Source organism: Patiria miniata, unplaced genomic scaffold (assembly GCF_015706575.1).
Source record: "Patiria miniata isolate m_02_andy unplaced genomic scaffold, ASM1570657v1 HiC_scaffold_13, whole genome shotgun sequence".
NCBI lineage: Eukaryota > Metazoa > Echinodermata > Asteroidea > Valvatida > Asterinidae > Patiria > Patiria miniata.
This window is the reverse complement of record NW_024037051.1, coordinates 8,396,998-8,420,132: the sequence shown is the minus strand read 5'-3', so window position 1 is coordinate 8,420,132 and position 23,135 is coordinate 8,396,998. Positions and strand designations below refer to the sequence as shown.

General features: G+C 40.3%; 2 protein-coding genes across 2 annotated transcripts in view; both read left to right on the top strand.

The window, feature by feature from the left end:
- Window positions 1-2,089: 2,089 nt before the first annotated feature.
- LOC119721194 (serum paraoxonase/arylesterase 2-like) lies at window positions 2,090-8,576 on the top strand. Its single transcript, XM_038191100.1, has 9 exons — window positions 2,090-2,412; window positions 3,052-3,122; window positions 3,311-3,366; window positions 3,893-4,070; window positions 5,133-5,256; window positions 5,473-5,664; window positions 5,928-6,009; window positions 6,717-6,851; window positions 7,377-8,576. Exons 1-9 carry the CDS (start codon window positions 2,339-2,341, stop codon window positions 7,545-7,547), a joined length of 1,083 nt encoding a protein of 360 aa, XP_038047028.1. The 5' UTR covers window positions 2,090-2,338; the 3' UTR covers window positions 7,548-8,576.
- Window positions 8,577-16,072: 7,496 nt separating this feature from the next.
- LOC119721554 overlaps window positions 16,073-23,135 on the top strand; it is a 31,550-nt gene continuing 24,487 nt past the window's right edge. Inside the window, 9 exon segments of the mRNA XM_038191634.1 lie at window positions 16,073-16,196; window positions 16,911-17,279; window positions 17,456-17,572; window positions 17,839-17,964; window positions 18,422-18,751; window positions 20,640-20,756; window positions 21,122-21,235; window positions 21,634-21,975; window positions 22,882-22,989. Coding sequence (XP_038047562.1) covers window positions 16,073-16,196; window positions 16,911-17,279; window positions 17,456-17,572; window positions 17,839-17,964; window positions 18,422-18,751; window positions 20,640-20,756; window positions 21,122-21,235; window positions 21,634-21,975; window positions 22,882-22,989 — 1,747 coding nt within the window.

Here is a 23,135-nt window from a genome sequence, read left to right as displayed (position 1 = left end):
CGCAAAATTTTTGTCGGCAAGTTGCTCCTTATCATAACCAAAGTAAGTTCATTAGGCCAAGAAAAAAAGTTGATCGCCCGGGATTTTTTTCAAAAAGAGGACGATAAGGGCCTTTTTAATGTTAATTTTTTATTTTGTTCCAAGATGGCCGCCAAGTGTTTAAATTCAAAATGGCCGCCATCTTCAGTTCAAAATGACCGCCAGTTTTTAATTAGATGTCCTTATAGTAAGTAAAGTAAAAATATTCACATTAAACATGTTTTATGTATTTTATTAAAGCGAAATACAAGAAAAAGGTAGCTTTATGAGATGAGAAAAAAAAATTCGGCTTTAAAGAAGGATGCGGGTGGGGACGATCAACTGTTTTTTTACTTGGCCTCATCAGCGCTACCTCACTGCATGCTGATGTTTTTTGGGCATTTGTAGGATCACAGAGTAGCAGGGGTGAATCTAGCTTTCAGAAAACTGGGGGGGGGGGGGGGGGGCAGGGGGAAGGGTTGATATAAAGGGGGCTGAGTGAAGACGTGCCAAAGTTACGCCCTGTTATGTGGATCCGGAAGCAAATGCCTCCAGCAAAATGTTCAAATCTACGATGCATTATTCTGTATTCTAAGGTAATTTAAGAATAAATGTATATAGGAAATTCAGCAGTTCCATGTATTATTCTTGGCCCCATTTTTTTTTACTTGCATCATAACATTAGTCAGCGGCTGAACGAAGGGTTGCACCCCCTCCGCCACTGACCAGGAGTTGGAATTAAAGGAGAAAACATCATTGATTTTTTCCCCATTCAAATCAATGTAACCTAAGCGAGGCTGGAGGGAAGAATAGTCTGGTTCCTTTTTTGCACAAAAACATTTATCATTCAGTACTGTTATTGGATACTGGGAACATGACTAAAATGGTGGAAGCATTATATAGGTCTATACGGTAGGCCTGAATGTCTATATAGTGTATTTGTGTAGAAAATTAGTCCATGATTAGCTCGCAATTTCTCAATGTAATGATATTACACCGTTTTATATCGATAATACAAACAGCTTTTTACAGTCATCTAAATCAACAGGTTATTTGCATTTTGAAAAACGATTGGACTAATAAAATGTTCCTTACAGCAAACGTAAAGTCTTTATCCTAAACCTTGCCACATGCATTGACTTTGCTGTGCCGATATAATTCAAAGAGAACGTTTGAATCAGTGTGAGGCCAAATAACATCCTGTTTCTTTTTATTAATTTATTGAGAAAATGTTAGCCTTTAGTTCAAAAGTTGAGGTTTCTATTTAGAATTGAACACCCCTTTTGAAAGAGTGGAAGGGCCCCACCGTAGACGACAATAGAAGCCTTGCCCCTGAATGATTTCGGTTCTACGTGTTCTATAGAATATTTGCTATTATGATAATGCCAAAGGTCAACAGGATAGACCGACAACGATGTCTGCGAAAGCCGGAGTTTATTTACGGTACAGCGATATTATACAAATTCACGAAATCAATGGTAATGCGGTGTTGGCTAATTTTGTCTACTTGATCCCGACGCGGAGCAGAGGGGACAGTCAGAATCGGCCAACACAGAATGGCCAGTCCTTTCACAGTACTTCCCCTCAAACCATGTATTCGTTTTATTGTAGCCTAGTACGTACCCCATCAGCATAATAAAATTCGAAAATGTTTCTTATGTATGTAATCATTATTTTGTATGTTCGAGGCTCATATATTTTTTCACCACAGTGTGACGTGACAGCACTTTGTTAGTCTATGGAATATGCCCTTTCACAGCTAGGATCTATGATATGCGAGCAGATTCGGCGATTATTTGTGCAACTAGACTGCATCTTGACCTCGAGATTCTGACCATTCAGCGGGTGCCCTCTATATCGGGTCTTCGGTAACCCATATTTGAAAGCCAATGTCGGTTTTTAAAGATCTCTATGCCCGTTATACGAAAACATGGCATCCAAATTTACCAATTAACAGCTTTGTCCAGATTCCGGAATGAAATGACGTCATGTCGACTCCGATTGGTTGGCGCGCGGTGTCGCATAAATTTGCAGGCTTAGTTATATCAGACGTTGGATTGGAGACTGGGAGGGCTCCATTGGACAACGGGTGATACTCAGTCTAGTACTTTTGTGTGGGCTTGTTGCAAAACCCAAGCCATTTCAGGTGCGTAACATAGAACCACCTTGATATCGCTGTTGATAAAGGTTTCAGGATTAACCAGTGACTGTGCAGTTTCCACTGTCTCTGATAACCGATAATAACTCCAAACCGATAAAGGAAGCGGTGTTATCGGCCAATACGTCCGTGGGATTGGTGGATCGTGGAACGGTATCAACGATGGCTGGAATATTGCTGAAAGCTACACTGTTTGTTGTCTTCGTCGCCTGCCTGCAGTTCGGCATTAAAGTAGCGTGAGTAGAATGACGTGTGGGACATTCTCATGAGTTGTGACCGGGTGGGGAACTCACTGAGTTGGTCTACATGTACTTATGCGTAGGCTATAAACACTGAGGCATTCAGGGGTCAATGTCATGGAGCTGCTTAACACACACATTTGCTTAGCATGCAAAGTCTTCCCTGGCAAAAACAGGATTACCAATGAAATGTCCACGTGATGTGTATCGCTTGTGACTGGTATTCACCTGTTGTTTGCTTAGCATGAGAATCACATGAAGTTTCGGCTGGTAACCTGCTTTTATAAATCAGAGGCTATGCTAGTTTGTTGTGCTTAGCAGCTCATCAGGACTGATGTTCAAGTGTTTGACACTGAAAAAGTTTTGCTTGTGGGTTTGAAATCATCATCCTGCACATATTAGTGTCGTCTAATCAAGAAATTACACGGATCGAGAAGTACTCAGCATGTTGGGGTTTTGTCCTGCACAAACATAATTTCATAGCCATTGTATGCTCAGTGCAGCCTGAAGGCTTGCGAGTTGAATTTAAGGGCTAACTCGGGTTGAACTTGAACCCAGGACCTCCATTAAATTATCCGACTGCTCTATTAGTCGGTGTGCATTTTTGTAAAACTTAGACACTATTTTTCTTCCTAGGTTAATGGTGGGTGTGCACAGGCACTCGTTCAATCACACGCCAGGACCTTGCCGTGTTGTACCCGGAATTGGTCAGTATATATAGATATAGTTACCAAAATGAAATCGGAATCAGAGAGACAAGATTGTAACAATAACAAAGCCAAACATGCCCAAAGCAACATTGAAAAGACGAAGATTCGGGTGCAAAATATTTACACAGCTTATTACACGGTGTTTTGGTTCTTGTTTGTCCTTTTTTTTTTATTTAATCATTAAGATTTGGGGTCTGAGGATATCTCTGCAACATCATCCGGAATCGCTTTCATATCTTCAGTAAGTATCAAATTGATATGATTTACATTTATATTCCCGCCAATAATTGCTTGATCATAATCTCTTAAGTAAACTTCGATATAGATCCAACTCATCAATGTGTGGCTTATATCATAATAAAGACAAGAGAAGGCTTACACTTAAATACCGTAGATCCAGGTTTCATCAATATGCATTGTGATTTAAATTATGGCATTTTACACCCAGACATAACTGTTTTTATGTGTGCTGGTAAGATGTGGCCGATGCGGGTCAAAGGGCAAGAAAAGGGCAAAGGGGTTAGGTTTTCAGTTTCGTTATTGAGGTTGTGAAGAACAGTTCGATCATTCAATTCAATCGTTTGCCGAGATACCGGCCTGTACAGTGCACAACAGGATTGTGAGATTTTGGTAGGATATTTTTCTTCTCAAAATATATGAACAATTTGCAACTTAAATTTGGCCAATACAAACCAATAAATCGTTTGGACAGTCGTCCCTGGATTATAAGATCATCTTTAAAAAAACCCCGCTTTCTACCTTTTTAGGGGCTTAAGTTTTCTCCGGCGGATTGGGCAAGGGAATCCGAGATTAAAAGCCGAATCTTCACCTTTGACTTCAATCATCCGGAACGCAACGTCAGTGAGGTCAGCATCAAAGGAGAATCCTTTGACAAGGAGGGCGCCAATTACCTCGGATTGAGTATCTGGGAAGACAAGAACACAGGTACGACCGCAGTTTTAAATCAAGTCAAAGTTTGATCACCCTATTTTTTTTGCAGTGGAGATGGTTAATATCGTTGTCATCAAATTCCTATTTACTTCGATTAATATGCATGTCGATATTAACATGCTTTTTATCTTTATGTTACACCCGATCCACCAACTTATTGGTAATCGCGTCCATGTTTTCAGCTTTAATACATGATGGCTGCGTCGTTCGAGTAGCTTACACATGTAACACGAGAGCGTTCAAATAGCCACAACGTGACATTCGTGGCTGCCTCGGCGTCAACCAGCCACCACTGCCCCAGCTCGCGTGTGAACCCGGTGTGTACACGGGGAAGCTAGTCGAACGCACCAAATACATTGCTCACATTTATCCAGAGCCTACATTAAAGCGCGAGCTGAAGAGCGCTATCTAGCGATGAAAAACGGCAAGTTATTGCCTCCGCATTCATGTAGCTTTTTATTATTTTCACCAAATGTATTACAACGTGAGCTCACGGTATTGGGGTGAAGTGAAGTATGGTTCACAGACCAAACGATTCTGACGATTCAGTCTGACAAATCTCAGGTAAGGTGGCCGCCACTGCTAAAAATAGGCAGGACGAAACACGGGCAGTATCCTGCCCGTTTCCGAAAACACACGGATACATTTACAACAGCTCGGGGATTTCCGGGAGTTAAACAATTGTTATTTACCGTCAAAATACCCGTCCTGCTTTTTATCCGTTTTGACAATTTCGACTTCATAAATTCAGGCGTATTTACACAGCAGTGTTGTAGTCGAGAACATTTCACGAGTACGAGTACTTTGTCATTTGTACGAGTACAAGCATAAGTACTTTCCACCAGAGGAGCAATTTTTAATATGTACACGTGTTCTCAGGGCTTTTTGTCAAACTAGGTATCTAACAAATGTAGGAGCCTCCCAAACAGTAGAAAATCAGTTCCTTATACCTGCATGTACCTCTGGTGACAGATGGTGAAATGAAGAGCGCCCACTATTGAAATTGAAGACAGAGAGTTCAAAAGCTGATTTCATGTCATATAATTATTTCACCAGGTAAAGTAACACTGTTCGTCGTCAACCGGGCAAAGGGAGGGTCATCAGTGGAGTTATTTGAGTACACGCAGGGTACCAACACACTGGTACACAAGGAGACGGTTACCAGTGAAAGTATATACAGGTAAGGCCAGGTAACTGGCACTAACGATTTTCAGTTATGACGCCAATTGTAATTAAATGGCCTCATGGTAAATACCTATGGTATTTTATTGGATATTATCCAAATATCCCACGTACGGCACCACGGAAGATAGGATCTGCTACCAGTGTATTCTTAATTGCAGAAATGTGTTGCAAATGATGAAATAAGGGTTTTCTTTCCTTTTCCCACCGAAAGTCCCAACGATGTCGTGGCAGTGAGTGCAAGGCGTTTCTATATCACAAATGACTTCAGTAAATTTAAAAGTTTCTTGGAAATTCTGTCTCCAATACCGACCGGAACAGTGGCTTACTATGACGGGGAAAAGGCTAGGATAGTGGCTACTGGCTTCGCAATGGCTAACGGAATCAACCAATCACCGGACGGCAAGTATGTTCTGCGGGCTCGGTATTTCTCAGTATGATGGATTCTGATTGGTTATTTAGTTATTGAAGCACAATTAAGGGGCTACAGGCTAACTGGATTAACCGATCACTGGACGGCTAGTGTATTCAATTGCTGTGTGTTTCTGTATTGTCAGTTCTTGTTGGTTATAATTATTGAATCACAGTTCAGTTCATTTAAAATAATTGGAAGATTTTGAGACACTTCTGTTAGTAATGACAGCTTTTGACTTGCGTCTGTTGTGGCAGGTACGTGTACGTGGCTGGGGCCTTTGACAATGAAGTAAACATTTTCGAGAAAAACAAGGACGGCTCGCTGACGTTGTTAAAGGTAAATTGTCTGTGATCTTTAGAGTTCAGAATAAAGAATAGAAACACTAATTGGTTCTTGGGATAGTGTGACTCAGTCAGCATAAGAAAGTCAGGGTGAGTAAAAAAAAAAAGGAAACCCAAATGTCGGGACTGTTACTTTATTGAAGTTCTAAATGTAGCACTTTGAAAATATAGAATATGAAAGCCCAATTCATAAGCTTTCTTTGAGTACAAGAATTATTTAAATCACGTATGTACTTTTTAAGTTACGGAATTTTAAACACAACCACCGTTTTAAGGTTCTGTCCACGGATCACAACAATGGTGTGCGTTCTTTCAGCAAAACGAAAACAATTCACATACATCCCTATGTGACTTGTTTTCGTTTTGCTGAAAGAACACTTACCTTCTTGTGATCCGTGGACGGAACTTTAAACGGTGGTTGTGTTTAAAATTCCGTAACTTGAAAAGTACATACGTGATTTGAATGATTCTTGTACTAAAAGAAAGCTTATGAATTGGGCTTTTATATCCTAGATTTTGAAAATGCTACATGCAGAACTTCTCTTAAACAATGGTCCCAACATTTGGGTTTCGTTTTTTTTTACTCACCCTGTATAAGCAATTTCTTTGTAAGTCATCAATGTTTAATTTCTTTCGTCCTTATGAAAAATTGATCTCAGTCTCTGTAACACTTTAAAAATTCACGATTTTTCATACTGACAGAAACTTAACATGTTCACTACGGTCGATAACATCGAAGTTGACAGGGCTACTGGTGCCCTGTGGATCGGTTGCCACCATCAGCCGTACAAAATGTTGATGGGAGACGAAAATGACCGCAACAAGGGCACTGCACAGGTACAACCTTAAGAGTAACTACTTTCAATCTCGCATTTTAATTCGGGCGATTCACAATGCAGTGGGCCACCAAGAGTTTGCCATTGTCGACAAATCATGTCCCATTTGAATGAGTGTCAGTAGTCAACTTTAGCTAATTTGTTATAGATTGGTGCATAGCATTCTGCTGCCTTAACAAAACACCATATTGATTAGAAGAAAAGAAAAGGGCAAACATTATACTCGAATCATACGCTTACGAAACTACTGACTGAAACAGTTTGAAATGTCCCGCGCTTCGAATTTGTCGACCATGCATCTCCCACAATGCATTGGGAAAAATGAATTCTCCATTGCAAACTCTTGGTGGTGCACGGGTCCGAGGACGGGTCGTCGAAAAAATTGCCAATAAATTAAAGTATATGTACATGTATCAATACCGTGTAATAAAGATATTGTCTTTCTTAAAAATAAAGTTATAAGCCGAAAACAGAGTCATTTTTATATAATATTTTGTTAACTTTTAAATAAACCTTTACCTCACAGGTTTTGAAAGTCGTCTTGGACAAGGACCTCAATGCGGACGTGAGAGAAGTCTTAATGGATGATGGGCAGTTACTAGCAAGAGGTTCAAGCGTGGCCAGCACCTACGGTCAGCAAATGCTGGTTGGGACTGTTAAGAACAAGATGTTATACTGCCAGTTACTGGCATACTGAGGATGAACCTTACGGCATGTAAATGTCACAAATGATTTTTGTTGATTTCGTGACGTTATGAAATAAAGTGTACACAATAAGAGGACGCTATTTAGTTTGGGTAAACTCTGTTGTATTGAGCAAAATTTGCCCAATCAAAACAACGCTTCTATTACGTCCGCCATGAAACATAACAGGCTACAGATGCCTTGGCATCGGGGTTTTTGCATTTAAATTCCTTCAAAATCGAGTTAGCTGGAGAATTAAAAATATTAGTGTAGAAGTAGTTTAAATAGTGGGACTTATAGCCACGTTTATCTATATATAGGTGCTTTAAGTAGTCGTTTTTATAGCCAAAACGAATTTGAAGAGATTGAAGAATTTGAAGAAATACCATTTCAAAGTCTATTGAATGACTGGTTACGGTCCACCTTATTTCCGCAAACATCCTGCATGTTTCTTTATGATAAATTATTGTACAGCGCCATCTTGCGGTAGGTTTAGCTTCGGGGAAGCTCATTTAGGGGTTGCTGATCTCCATGGAAACAATCTGGAAAGCTCGTTTGCCATTCTGAGCTGCACAAACAAGTGAAGCTACGCGCTGGTTGCCCACCACTCCATTCGAATGTGGGAAGGGAACCAGTCTCAACCATTCCCGTTCTTTAGAAAAGCTTAAATAGATCCGTCTTGAAGTATACATTAAAACATTTTTTTCAACGGAAAATTTATATAAAATAAATTTTTGTGTGAAGACAAAAAAAAAATGCTATGTCAAATATAAAAAGGTAAAACATGTCAATTGCATAAGATATTGTTCTTTACAAATCTATTGTTCTTGGAGTGGTGATGTGGTGGTCGGTGACTTCACAATAACGGCCAATTAATCAGTGGTGGTAGGAACATAGGTAGGAGTTCAAAGAGGAATACGTTGCGTAATACAGCTTACTCGTATCTTTGTTCTGCTGGCAATGCACACCTGAAACCATTGTTCACGTGTAGTTTTAGTTAATATTTTTTCTCTGTGATCAGAAACAAGGTTGTTTGAATAAACTGAACGAATCTAGACTACGTGTATGAGAACAAAATTAAATCGCAGTGAATTTATTTAATAATACGTCTAACTCTTGGTATTTTATAGACCTTTTCGCAGGATTTCAAACGGGGGGGGGGGGGGCACAAAAGCGCATCAAAATAACGGGGTTTGGTCTTGGACCAATGATCTTGATTTTACCCCTTTACCCCCAAGGTCACAGCATTTCCGGAGTAATCCAAGCCTGCTATGGATTCACTAGTCGGCCATATTGGATTGCGAATGAAGTAAAATCTTCATTTTTGGAATGATGTGTACAGAAATGAAAGCAATGTCGTTACAAATTAATACCAGTCCGCTCTGATGAATGACTTACTGTTTGTGATTCAATATACTCTAACGTTTTAAGCCACATTTTAAAAAAAATGTGAGGTTATGGTGAATAAATAGTCTGGCATAGTGAATAAATAGTCCGGCACCATCCCATTCAACAGTTCACAATTAATGAAATGCATTCAGGGAACACGACAAAAACTTGTGCTTAAGGCCCATAGTCCGCTAGTCGACTTAAGTTGTTCCGAAAGTGTGCGGTGAGACTAAAAAGACCAATCGTTCGGGTGTTGACGACAACTCCCTAAGCCACGGGATTAAAGTAATTTGTCAGGGATTGTTTGATAACGCCTTTCTTTTGGCGGGCGGCAATTACTCTTTTCTGCAACCAAGTATATTCAAAGACCATAATGCGCATGCGTCAGTTGGTTACGAAATGGTTCTCGTACTTAACTTCCCGTAAAATAAAATCCTCTAGAGCCACGAATGAGAAGAAAAGTGGAGGAATCTATTTGATATATCATACCAGGACTAGATAACACAATTTACGGGGAAGAAAATTGAATTTTGGGGAAAAAAAGAGAAATGCAAAAGTCCTCCACGATTCGAACCCGCAAACTGCAGCATTCAGACTACCGATTTAGTGCAACCACGCTGACTGACATGGAATATAAAGTCTTAGAACTTATTCCGAATCAGGCGACACATATATTCGTGTACGTGATATGTTTCACACATGCGTATTACATATATAATGTTTTTACATAATGTTGCATGTATTTGCATTTTGGAAGAGCAAAACTTGATGCGTTGCCGCGCGCCGTAGATAAAACAAACACACTTTGCCCGATTCCTTAATTCGTTAATCCCAGCTGGAGAGAGTCGCGTGAGACAATAGTACACGCTAAACACGCCCACAATGAACAGTGAACCCGTGTTACATGCGCAATGCCCCGTAACTCACCATTCAGCGCTTTTGGTCCTTGATGCGAGCCTTCTCATAACCACTCTCCACTCTCTGCGGGCGAGATCTACACACAGGCGGGATTTTACTTCAACTTCGTTTGGTAAGGAAACATATATATCTAACTTCCAAACAAGCAAAGACGAACACTGATTGAGAAGTTCTTTATTTGAATGCAGATTCTGCCAAAAAATAATGTCAAAAAAGTAATATGACATACGTACAGTTTCTGCAGTGTTGTACTGTCCCAGAAGAACGACTTTACAAACTGCGATAAACGCTGGTTCTTGTTGGCAACGTGTTCAGAGACTTACATGCAGTATTCGGTTAGTGCTTTCTTTGAAACGGTATTTTGGTAAAGTTTTCAGACGTCAATTTCAGACTTCAATGAATACCTCGCCACGTACAATAATGTAAACGACTTATAATTACACTCCTGCCAAGTGTTACCAGTATTTTACACACACATACACATTACATCTCAGCCGCTCTAAAAAGCACTAGAAATATTCTGCTCCCGATAAGCAATAAAGTAAAGGTGTTTTAACGCAATCGAACATGAGATGAAACCATGCATATTATGGTGTACTTACTGTTGATGGGTATTATAATAAATGATATCATTAAATACAATATTCATTTGACTGTCAGATTATGTAATGTACTTCACTTTTTAACTTTTCATTTTAGACACTGCAGTCTTTCAGTTCTTGTGCCCTTGAAGATGGGGAGGGCGTGGCCATTGCTGGCTCCTCCCCTTCTCGCTGTGGCTCTGCATCTAGTGTGCTACACACCCGCAATTTCATTGGAATTCCCATCGGGTAAGTCCGGTTTTGAAAGTTTGATTAAAACCAGCATCCTATATGTCCTTATGCACAGAAAGAAAACTGGATTATGGCAAGCCAACTCTGATCCTTAGAGGGGCGGCGGAACTGGGGGGCAGGGGGCACTCCCCCAGTTTTACCCAAGTGCCCCTCTTGCGGACACAGATGTGCCCCCTCGCGCATAAATGTGCCCTCTCGAGATGAAAACCAAACTGGCCGTAAAATTAAAGACAACAATGTGTTTTCAGTAACCATCTCCCAAAATGGCAAAGAGAGTTCTGATATGAACGAAGAATATGAGCCAAGCCCCAAAACCCTTACAATACGCCCTCAAAATAGGCACATAGTGCGTAATTTGCGTAATAACAGGTTTTTGGTCATCATCAATCCTGCCATCTGAGATTTTGTTACGTTGTTCGTTCACATTCTCAATCGAGGTGTGCAACAAACGCTTGGGTATTATTTGTGTGATCTTAAAACCAAAATACTGTCTGTATCAATACATAGTTATTTAGAAATACCTGCAAATAAAGTCCTTACGAAAAACACGCCGATTGTTTGAGCGTCCGAATACATTCCCATTCACTTTAGAAGCTCAGGTCAAATTTGGATTACTGTAAATACAACTACATTTTATGGATTTTTAGGGCCTATAGCATCAGTTAAACAGTTTTTTAAAGTTTAACCTGACTTCATTCGAACCTTGATAAGAAGAGCACTGTTAATACAACGTCATGCTTATAACAAGCACAATTTTAGGTCCAAAATCTTTGTTTTTCTTTGTTTTCCAATACTGTTAATACAAGGTACCTGTTATAACGAGGTAATTAGTAAAGTCCGAAGGACCTTGTTATAACGGTGTTAGATTGTATACGATAAACAAGGATGTTCAGAAAAACGTTGCTGTGTTGATATTTGTATGATACGTATTGCTCACTCCGAAGATTTTTTTTCCCGCGGAATTAGTTTTATCATTGCCTAGTCTAATGGGATTGCTGGACCTGTCTGCTGTATTGACCTAAATGAAGAATTGGTATGGCGACTTGCGGTAATGGGCCAACAGAGTAATAATTACGGAAGTCACAACTAAGACAGATGGGGCAAATAATTGGAAAAGCAAAACAGAACGATGTAATGTCTTGTCATCATTAGCCGTCTTTGGTTCCGAGCGTGCTCTGTAATGGATCCGTCAGTTTCAATTAGTGGAGCGAAAACTGGGAGCAAAATAACACTAAATTGAGATCTAGGTCTATTTGTCCCACGAGAGCAACTTATTAATTAATTTAAGTCTCAGTGACAACCATGACAAGCTGTGCTTTCAAATATACAGCAACGAAAGCCAGGGTTATAATGGGAACTGTACGTACGTATGTTATGTATGAATGGTTAGTCTTATACTAATGTTTAGCCTACACGAGCAACAATTATATGAAAAGGTGCAATCAGCAAGTACAATGATGGATATGACAATAATGAACTTTAATCACGTGACGTCGGGTAATCAGGGCGATGATCTTGAAGCCGGGAGTGTGGATTGAAGTTTGGGAACACACGTCAGAACCAGTTGCGTAGGCCTATATAGCCACTGACCAAAATGCAGCAACGGTCAAGTTCGAGCAAGGACCAGTGGTTGACCAGTGGTTGGTTCGTGACGTACCTAGCGCATGCGCACTGAAGATGAAGTGCTAACGATTCAAGTCGAACTATTGTCATGTCAACGACCGTCAGAAAATGGCGATTGCACAATTATGCAACACTTGTGTTTCTCTTTATTTACACAAATAATAGTAATTAGTTTAGAACGTACATCTTACATAATCGCCAATATTATTGTACAATGGTGACAAAAGTGACATAATCGTAAACAAACGTGGAAAAACTGTGCAATGAAAGTGAAATGTAACGCTCAAAGTTTCGTTTCCGCCATTTTTGTTGATAGTTGGTTTCCCCTTCAGCATGCTATGGAAATTGCTATTGTTGACCAGCTATAAATCGTGGCTATGCTGGTCCTGAATAATTGACTAGAATCGTCCAACTATCGTCGACTAGACAGAGTTCGGGCTAACTTAGTCGAACTAATGGTTAACAATAGTTCTTGCTCTAACTTGGCCAACGCTGGATAAGCTGATGAGCTTCACAGAATTTTGTGAAGAAAGTGGGAGTGGCATACTGGGTAATTTGTCATGACCTATGAATAAAGCATCTGGCTGCAGCTGCTCAAGACCACAGTTAGCCGATGCAGGCAAATGCTATCCGAAATCTTCCTCATAGAAATGCATACATTCCGCACCGGATGTGATTTATTTGTCATTGTGGACCATGTGGACACATTTTGAGCGTCGCATATACCCTTCGTGAATTCGAAACGGAGCCTGAGCAAGTGACGAGAATTGAAAATTTACAAAACAGATAAGTTTTAAAAAATTTCCTACATTATTACGCTTTTTAGCGGAAACCCCCCCCCCCAATTATGATTGGGAAAAAGAGTGATGACTCAGTCTTAACGGTCGTTAAAAGCTCATCGCAGAGTCGTGGCCGTGATGACTTGCATGTCACAGGTCACAGGTCACGCAAAATCTATCCAATCAGAGCGTGAACTCATCAGCGTATCCCAGCGTCCTGTTTGCAGGGCGGGGGTACGAGCGAAAAGTGCGCTCAAATTGTACACATCCTTCGGAGGTTCTATCAACCCAATGATAATACCAAGCCTTACGAGATGCACTTAACATTCATACACAATTTTGGTTATGGTGACTTGGCGAATAACCACACACGTAAACAAATTGAAGTTCTCCCACTTGTTTGGTTTCGATCGATTCAACTCTAATTTAATTTGACTTTGTTCATTTTTCAATTGGCAAACTGCTATCCAGGGATGGCATTACACATGCACAAAGAAACTACAGAAGTCCACAAAACCCCTTCCCTTCCTAAGTAACTTTAAGTGTGTGAACCTCTGGGCTGCGTGAGTTTGGCTTTGGTTTCCTGATAGTACAGAGTGCAGGTGACGGAAGCTATTTTCTCCTTATGTTCTGATTATCCTGTGAAAGACAAAACACATTAATTTAGCAGGCAGATCACTACCGATCGGTTGCTCTTTCATCTTGACTGTACGTTATTAGAATGACGGAAGTATTCGCCCTCTGACCATTCGCCCACGTTTGGATCTAGATCTGTTATTGACATTGAATTAGGCGCAAAGCTGATCTGATTGATAACCTTCAAACAATCCATCATGTCTTTGAAAAACACCATCAGCACCGCCACCGTAATTAGGTAAAAGTGCCGCCGTTTATCAACCCCGACAGAACAAAACGTGTTTGGTCTGAAATGTTTGCCGCTTGCGATCCGTATTCAGAAAAGCAGAATTTGTGTCCAAACTATGATACTCACGGCTAGTTGCTTTTAGTATCATCGTTTGTTTTTACTTAATGAGTAGCTCATTCAAACGAAAAGGTTGAGCTTTCAATTGTATTTCCACCAGATTTATTCCCTTTTTCCCCCGGAGTATTCTGATCTAAAATTACAGTTATTTGCACATTATAAATCGTCTGGTCCCTAGTTTTACTCTAAGTATAATTTTTTTCAACAGAATGCAATGTTCCCCTTTTGTTAAGAAATAAAAAGGCTTGTTAGGATAAAAGATGTCTTACACCATATTGCTTTTGCCCTATTCTGACCTTTTAATTAAGAAACTATAGGATCCGTATGGAAACCAACATTAGAGCAATTCTATTTGGGTGCAAAAACTGCGTGTTGTGGTCAATCCATGCTGACTTGCACCGGGAAAATCAAACCACTTTAGGGACACTTTAATCGGTTTGTTTGAAAGACAGACTGCGCAAGAAGGCTTCGGCCACTAAGACGAGTTCCACCTAATCCTAGTTCGACAACCTACATGGCAACGACGCCGCAGATGTTTGTTTCCTTGTTCTATTTTTGTTGCAACATAAAGCCTCGTTTTTGTTCCAATGTGGCGATTCCGCACTGGTTCTGCACTTGTGTTTTCAGTTGAAGTACATAGGATCATTAAGAGGTTTGGAGCTGTTTCATTGCTCAAAATCATAAGTAGGGTGCATAACCACTATATCTTGAATGTTCTCTCAATCACTATACATTTTGAGAAAACAGAAAACACGCCTCGTGAAACTTTTAAATTAAGCCCGCCTGCACCCTATTTTGAAACCGCTTTCAGTGATGACTTTCTTCTAAAGGGAAACATGGCATGAATAATACTTCAAAAAAAAAATATTGTGTGCAATTTCCTACTCCTTTGAAATGAATGAAAAGTATTTAACGTCCCTTTTGGTTTAATTTGACTGAAAAGCGCACTTCTTTAAACATTTAAAATGTTTCCATGTTTTTCCTCAGAACTGAGGGTTTAAGCGGTGATTTACCTTTAGGAAGACACTGTTCATTTAAGGGGTATTCTGTTCAAATTGTGCACCCAAGAATTTGCTCAAGAAAATTACATTTCGGAGAAGAGTTTGCTCATTTGCTTACTGTCATGTACTGAAACAACAACGAATCACCAAAGAAAATAAAATTTACGACAGTAAAATATCCAAAATTTTGGCCACTTTTGGCGCTGAAAATAATACAACATTGAGTTTTTGCCCAAAATGACATCACCGTGAGTTTTTCTCATGAATACGGAAATTCGCTCTTAGCATAAAAACCAAAAAGGCACCAAAATACCCTTGAAAATGGTAAAATAAAAAATTTAAAATAAAGTTACCGGTGGGACACAAAGGTACATTTTCAAGGATTGCATTAAAAATAATAAAGATTACATGGGCCCTTTGACGGTACCATTCAGCCGGAATAATTTCACAGGGTATCTCCACTTGGAGCAGTACAGAGTTTCTGTCATTAAAATTGTATTTTCCAGGTAATTGCATATGATCCTACGTTGCTTTGCGGGCGGATTTAAGCTGTTGAAATTAGCTGCATGTATATGTCAAAAGAGAGAAAAATACCTGGATGGTATGACGTCACGGGTCACACGATCTCAAGGTCGTTGGTAACTTGTTTTCTTTTGTCATTTTGCTTTTTATCACCAGTTCACTAGGTACATCCAAGCATTATCACGTTACTCAACTTTGTTGACATTTCGCCGATATCGATTCATTAAGACGATATAATAATCGACACACAAAATATTACAGTGTGAAACACTTCATTTCTTAGATTTCAACTCGCATCGTTTCGCAAGGAGCTCAAGCTCACAAGAGATTTATTTCCTATGAAGGGATGTTAATTTATATACACTAAACCTGATAATAAATATAAACTTTCTCCTTTTGTTTTACATAATATATACCGGTAGTCTCGCTTTTTCAATAAATTAATTTTGAAAAAAATAAAATATTGACTGCAACCCCTCCCTTTATTTTTCATGATACAAGTAACCTGTCGACCTGATGAATTCAAGTGTGGTGAGTCAATATGTTACGATTCTACCATTGTATGTGATGGGCGTCAAGACTGCGACTCATCACCACATGATGAGGAGGACTGTGGTGAGTTGGCTAAGTAATCAATCTAGCACGATTGTGCAAGATAGCGACCTCGCAAGCAATTTTGCTGTAATTTTACAGCGTTTGCAAACACATGCACAGTAGTTTTCTGAAAACATAAAGTACAGTTATTTACATGAATAATATTTCACGGAGTATTCAATGCTATAGCGCCGATTTCACACCAAGCTGCTTCGTTTGATCAGACGATCCGCACAATTAGCACCTTTAAACGGTCACTGAAGCTATTTTCTAATTACAAGTAGTTTATTATCGTTATGAACTCTTGTTGTCCTAGTCCAGTCCCTTATTCCGTATCTTCGCCCCTTCTCCCGCCCAGCTTCCCGTCTAGTCCTTTGGCTAGTTTACGGTATGCCAAACTCAATCTTTGCTTATCGGGAAGTAGCCTACCTCCAGTTCAATGTGCAAGTACATTTTGTTAGTTCATTCATCAATAATAAAGTACACCGTATCCAATAACATATAGCTATTATATTCTCAACTGGTAAATACAGAATTGCAAGTGAAGTCATTGAATGGAAATAACATGCTAGAAAGCGACGACCATACTGACAAAGACCTCGAATATCCACAATAATTAGAACAGTGACTGCAGCTATAGCAACCACTTCGCACATCCCTGCTCTTTTCATTGGCACTGTACATCAGTGGTACGCCTTACATCGCTGTAATTACTTCTTAATGTTTAAATGTCAGATTACTGCGACGACGATTACCCGATCATTCTTTCGGCGAGAAACTCGTCATACGACATCAAGTATCCAGGCGGTCGGCTGAGAGGAGATCCAACCAGCCTAACATCCACAAGTGCCAACTGTTCCTGGACAGTGCAAGCCAGTAGCGACCAAGTTATCCGAATTCGCTTCTTGGTTCCAACGACACATCCATACCTAGATGCGTTTGTCTTAAGTTTCACAGTGGGGTCAGAGACAGTTGCAATGTACAATGGAAAACTAAAGGAACCGAGTATGTCGATTACCAACTCGGCGGTCCAAATTACCTTCATCAAGAGTAACTTCGACTATCCTGGTCGACTCCACTTGCGGGTTGAATCTGAATATCCAGGTACGAAGATGTAGCTTGCCTGTTCTGTTTTCCACTTTCTTATATGTGCAAGAGTGTTTTAGTAGGCTCCAATCGACTAGTTCTTAGTCAATCACTATGCCAACTGCGTACATTACAATTTTCCTACTAGGCAAACTGAATGTAACGATTCATTTTTGTCTTGACCAATCTCTAAGTGTCCTGTGAGAATGGGACGGAATTCAACTGTGAGCCCGATAATGTCTGCATCCCGATCAGCAAGAGATGCGACGGATTCCCAGATTGTGACAGCAAAGCAGATGAAATAGGATGTGGTAAATACATGTAAAGAGGTTTAAAGAATGGTTTCTTTACGTGGGCCTGAATAATAGAACTATATATCACAAATATCGTAAAAGGTGTGAAAATCTTGGCAACATACGCCACGATTTAACCATAAGTCAACCGCTCGGCGGTCCTTCACGAACTCAAGAATGCGCCTGTAGCTTCTCATGCGGGACTTATATAGCATTAGCCAGAACAGAAATGCCGATGTTGAGGCCGCTCTTAAAGGCATTTCAATGTTTTCTCTCTTCACTAGGGGAATGTCGTTCAAACAGATTTCGGTGTTTGACGTCTGACGGACAGTCAAAGTGCGTGAGCAGTGACTATAATATATGTGACCTGGAACCAGATTGTAAAAATATGTACGATGAACTGAATTGTGGTGAGTTTTTGTCTAATGGCCATCAGAAAAAAAGCCAGGTAAAAATCGTCTTGAAATGCAATTGTGTTTGCCGCTACGAAAACGAGAGACGCTTTGTAAATAAACTGATTATAACCATTTATTTTTTTACATATTCATTGCAAATTTTTAAATTATGTCACGATAATACTTCCTTCATCATGGCCTTTATCATGACCAGGCCCTTAGCCGGTTTTAAACATGTTCATTCCCTTATTTATACATTGATCATGAGTTCTTGATCCCAAAAGATATAGGTTGTAAATTGGACTGCATATCCGCACTCGATTGTGAAAACACGATATTAGACATGTTTGTCAGTCAAGGCAACGTAGGCCTACTCTTCTACCTTACCAAAAGTTACTTAACTTACCAAAAGTTGCCCGCTCTCTCTTAGAATTGAATGTTTTCTTTGTGTTTCCTTGTTTTATGGTAACAGCTATATGTGGTCCACCTGTTAATGTATCTGACGGTGGTATCTACCAGCTGACCTTACCACGCACCACAGATTCAATGTTCTGTGTGTGGTTGGTCTATGCTTCTCCTGGCCACCTCATCAACATCCGCGTCAGCGATACATCACTCATCATTTTAGGGAACATCCTTGTAGGCTCTGGCCACGACCCAAGTAACGAGAGCTCGACAATCATTAACAAATCAACGGGCACGATTCCCCAGGTTATTACGGTTCATTCGGGAAAGGCTTGGATACCGTGCGCTGTATCCAATAACAACTTCTCTTTCGAAATCACACAACTAAGTGAGGTAGGTGAGTAAAACACCAGTCTTGTTGCCGCTTTTTAAATGCTTTTAGTTAAGTTCGGTGTGTTAAGGTAGACATAGGCCTATACAGTAATAAGACTAGCCTTTTGCTTTTTAACACCCGATATTTTGTTTGATGGGCCTGCGGTTGCATAAAAATATGAAATGCAGAATGCACCAAAAACTAGACCTACCTTGGGTTTCATACAAATTGGAGTATGTGCCACATGTGCGAAAATGGACAGTCTGGACGTGGTCCCATCGTTTGCGGGTACTGCAGCTTTGCGCGCGTATGGTGCAGAGTATGAAAGAATTATTACATGTATGCACAAACCCGTGACGTCTTCGCGTGAGCGTCAGGCGTTGTCGGTAATATTTAGGGAGGTTTCGCAAGCGAACGGATACGCTTACACTTACGCTTAGCTATCTGTATCCGTTTTTTACTTACGTGAAGCGAGCAAGATATGCGTGTCGTCTGCACGTTTAGCGGATAGTGAGTGGCGTATGACGTCATACGTGCAGACGACACGCATACCTCGCTCGCTACACGTAAGTAAAACACGGATACGGATAGCTAAACGTAAGTGTAAGCGTATCCGTTCGCTTGCGAAACCTCCCTAATATGGCCAAGGGTCCCTCCTGCGTATTTTTTTTCCTAGGAGGGTTAGGGGCAATGTCATGAATAATTCAGTTTTTCCTTTGAATCATTGCAAGACTTAGGTTGTCGTTCTATTTTCCCCTTAATTTAAAATTATCTCAGTGATAAATTTGGAGAAGAAAAATAGCTGATGAAAATGAGCAGCGACGACGTGGATTCGAACCAGGGATCTTTCTATCCATAGCTCATCTCGCTATCCACTAGGCTACTGTGTGGTAGCTCGACGACAACCGTTCTTTAAAATGCTTTAATGTATTGTAACTAGTTGAGTAACTAACAACAATGCTGTTGATGTCATTGTCCGTTCTCATGGATAAACATGAATTATTCATGACATTGCCCCTAACCCTCCTAGGAATAAAATTTACGCGTCCCTCCTAATGGTCTCCCCAACTTTTCTTTTGTTTAATACCGTTGAAGGGGTACTCGTGCAAAGAGTTCATACCATAAACATCTTAATGGCTGCGTTCGCGTTACTCTTGATACGCTCAAGATATTGTCAAGAGTAGGAAAATGCGTGCGCATTACACTCGGGTCACATCGCTCGACGGTTAATGTTAATAATCGGTCAATGTTAATAAAGCAGACACAGTTATTACTGCCGCACTTTACTAGCAGAAGGCAATTCTTCGTTACTAAAGCTAGGCCTAATGCGCCTATGCTGTTATATACGTTGTGCGTTTTTGGATCCTGTTTTCCCTTTTGATTGTGTTTAAACAATGTATACTCGGTGTTTTCCGAGTGCTTACGAGAAAACATGGACAAGCTTACTTATGTTACACTATGAACACTGTGTTTAGCAATTAAACACAATCTTGCTATCACTTTGTAAACATGTTTAGCTTCTTAACGTGGTCGATTCCTAACCATCAATGTTCAATTGCTAAACACTATACATCCTTACTCTAAACATGTATTTACACATGTTTACAACAAACTGATAGCAAGAAAGTGTTTAGTAGATTTAGCAGTTTTTGCAGTCTAGGTGGGGCTCGAACCTAAGACCTCCTGCTTATACTGCCTCCTTCTGCTGATCGATCATAGTAATGATTTACATTTAAGCGGTCGAGGTCACTAACTGTGGACGCATGGGCCTAAAACACGAGTATCGGGGGAGTGAAGGGGCATGTGGGCACTTCACCTCTCGACAATGCTTGTGAAAGTACGTGAATAAACTTGCAGACATCAATATACTTCATCCTCCTCACTTCATTGTCACACTGTTGTCAATCTACAGTGCAATGCAACACCACAACCGAATTCGCCTGTTCGTCTGGAGTGCAGTGCGTAGCTGCCGACCTACGCTGTGATTCTGTACGCGACTGCAACGATTATTCAGACGAGTTGGGATGCTGTAAGTAAAAAGTCTGTTGATGAAAGGGAACGTAGATCTACTCTTCGTATTCTCCTTTTGGTACAGGTTATTGGGAGTTATAAGCTTTTAGGTGACATTTGGTTCCAAAGAGGACCATCCCTTAAAATAAGCGCTGAAATTCAACTGGTAAACAGTTGCAACTTCTTACCCACCGCTTGTCGGGCCACACTCACTGCCAAACTGAAATAGTTCAAACTGAAGGATATAGTTCTGTCCCCCCTATTAATCTTGAATACGCCATGCTGCTCAAATCCTGTCAAGTGCTGTTCTGATGGGGCACCCGTAAGAGTAGTAAACAGGGTTTCTTTTTATATTTCACACTGATATGTTTTCTTTATGAACAGTAACGTGCAGCAAAGACCAGTACTTGTGTGGTCATCAGGGCGCATGTGTGGATAGTCAGCAGATCTGTGACAGTTACAATGATTGTGGCAACTTTGAAGATGAATGGGACTGCTGTAAGACTTTTTTTTAAAAATCACATTAACCATAGCCCATGTGAAGAGATAAATCTAGAGGTGTTATTGTGCTGTTCTGATGATGTCTCTGTACATGTACTAGTTGCACGTTAAGTCGTCATGCATAAACTTCAGAAGAATGTCAAGCAATGAAACTTCACACTGTTTTGTCAAAGAACTAGGTTTGACGAAACACTTTCGGTGTTTCGTCAAAAATAGGTTGGACGCATGAAAGATATGTTCTGGATACCGTGCTTGTAACTCACTGGACAAAACCAGATTGGGCATTCAAATTAATTATCCCCATATTCCATTTAAAAACATAACGTACAGTTTACAAGAAATGACACCATGTCCACATTTTTTTTATGGTTTGCTGTTCATGTCTTTTGGAACAGATACTACGTGCGGTCCACGTCTAGTTCATGTCAACGTCTCCGTCGTAATATCGATGCCGCCAACCCAAAATGGCATATACGTGTGCGTTTGGCAAATTACAAGTGACCCTAACACTTTCCTCACCATGGAGGTTCTTAAGATGGAAATTGGATATCAGAGCTACGCAGCCTTTGGGAACGGGGATGAAGTGTATTCTCTATCCTCCCTGGTCGCTAACGAAATAAACGTACAAGTTGCTGGAACCTTATATCTCTTTGATGGAAGTCAGGTGTGGATGGTAACACGTTCCTTCTGGAATGAAATCGATTTTGAGGTCAGGCTTAATGCTGGAACGGTCAAAGGTGAGCTTTCCGATTAAGAAGTTCTGCAGGGGCGTACGGGCTACCGAATTTCGACCTGACTCTTTTCTTGGACAAAATGGATATTTTTTCTTGTCAAAACTACACTTTTCAAGTTAAATGGCCCGGAAAAGTGACGCGGAGTAGTGTCATTTCGACCCAGGAATGTGTCAGGCTAAATCTGACCCGGATTGCGGGTCGAATCTGACTCGATAGTTTTAAAAGTATGTTGTGTGTTCAGAGGCAAGAAAACAGCAGCTGCTTCGCAGCATGTGACGCACACAAAAGCTACTACTCCAGTTAAATGGAATATACAACATTTGCCTTTGCTGTAATTTTCAGAAATGGATGGATTTGGGGGTTAGTATTTTATGGCAAATATTGTCACGCTGACTTGTTTGACGTTTTGGGTTCGTAGATGCTGGAAAAACCTAGAAAAAAGAATCATGTTCTTGTAGTTTGGTTCCCCGAATTAAGATGAAACGGAGCAATATATAGACGTCGGGGAATTGCAAGGTCAGGGAATCGGTCTAGCTGGCTTCACAGGTACGTGATCGATTACAGGGAAAATGTGGACTAACTAAGTATGATAAATTTGGGGCAGTGTTTGAACGCTGGTCGGACCAGCGTTGGAAATTGATACACAAATACAACTTTTCTTGAAAACGTCAGCACACCTGGTGCCATGATTTTACAGGATGCTAGAGAGTGTCATTCACTAACAGTCCAGTGAGGTATTTTGTGATAAATTGGTTTTTTTTTATGTTTGCAAATGTTGTATATTCCCTTTAAAATTGAACAACCAAGAATGAACGGCCACACGTAAGGCCATTCCATGTTTCCTCGACTTCCCGTCTTTCACGGATGGAGGCTTGATTTAAGACCTATGTTTTGTATTTCATTTGCAAGGTTCTTGTGACGCCCAGAGTCTTCAGAGTGGCTCCAAGTGCGTGCCTGGCAGTGCACGATGTGACGGTAGAGCAGATCTACCAGACTACTCAGATGAAGTGGATTGCGGTAAAATAAATTCACTTGCTGCACTCGTGAGAGGAGTCTCTCTTTGGTTGATTATCTCTCTTTATTTGTGAAAATGACAAATGTATTATAAGTACCTTCTGCAGAATCACCACTTGAAAGATATCTTGAGCCGTTGTTATTATAAT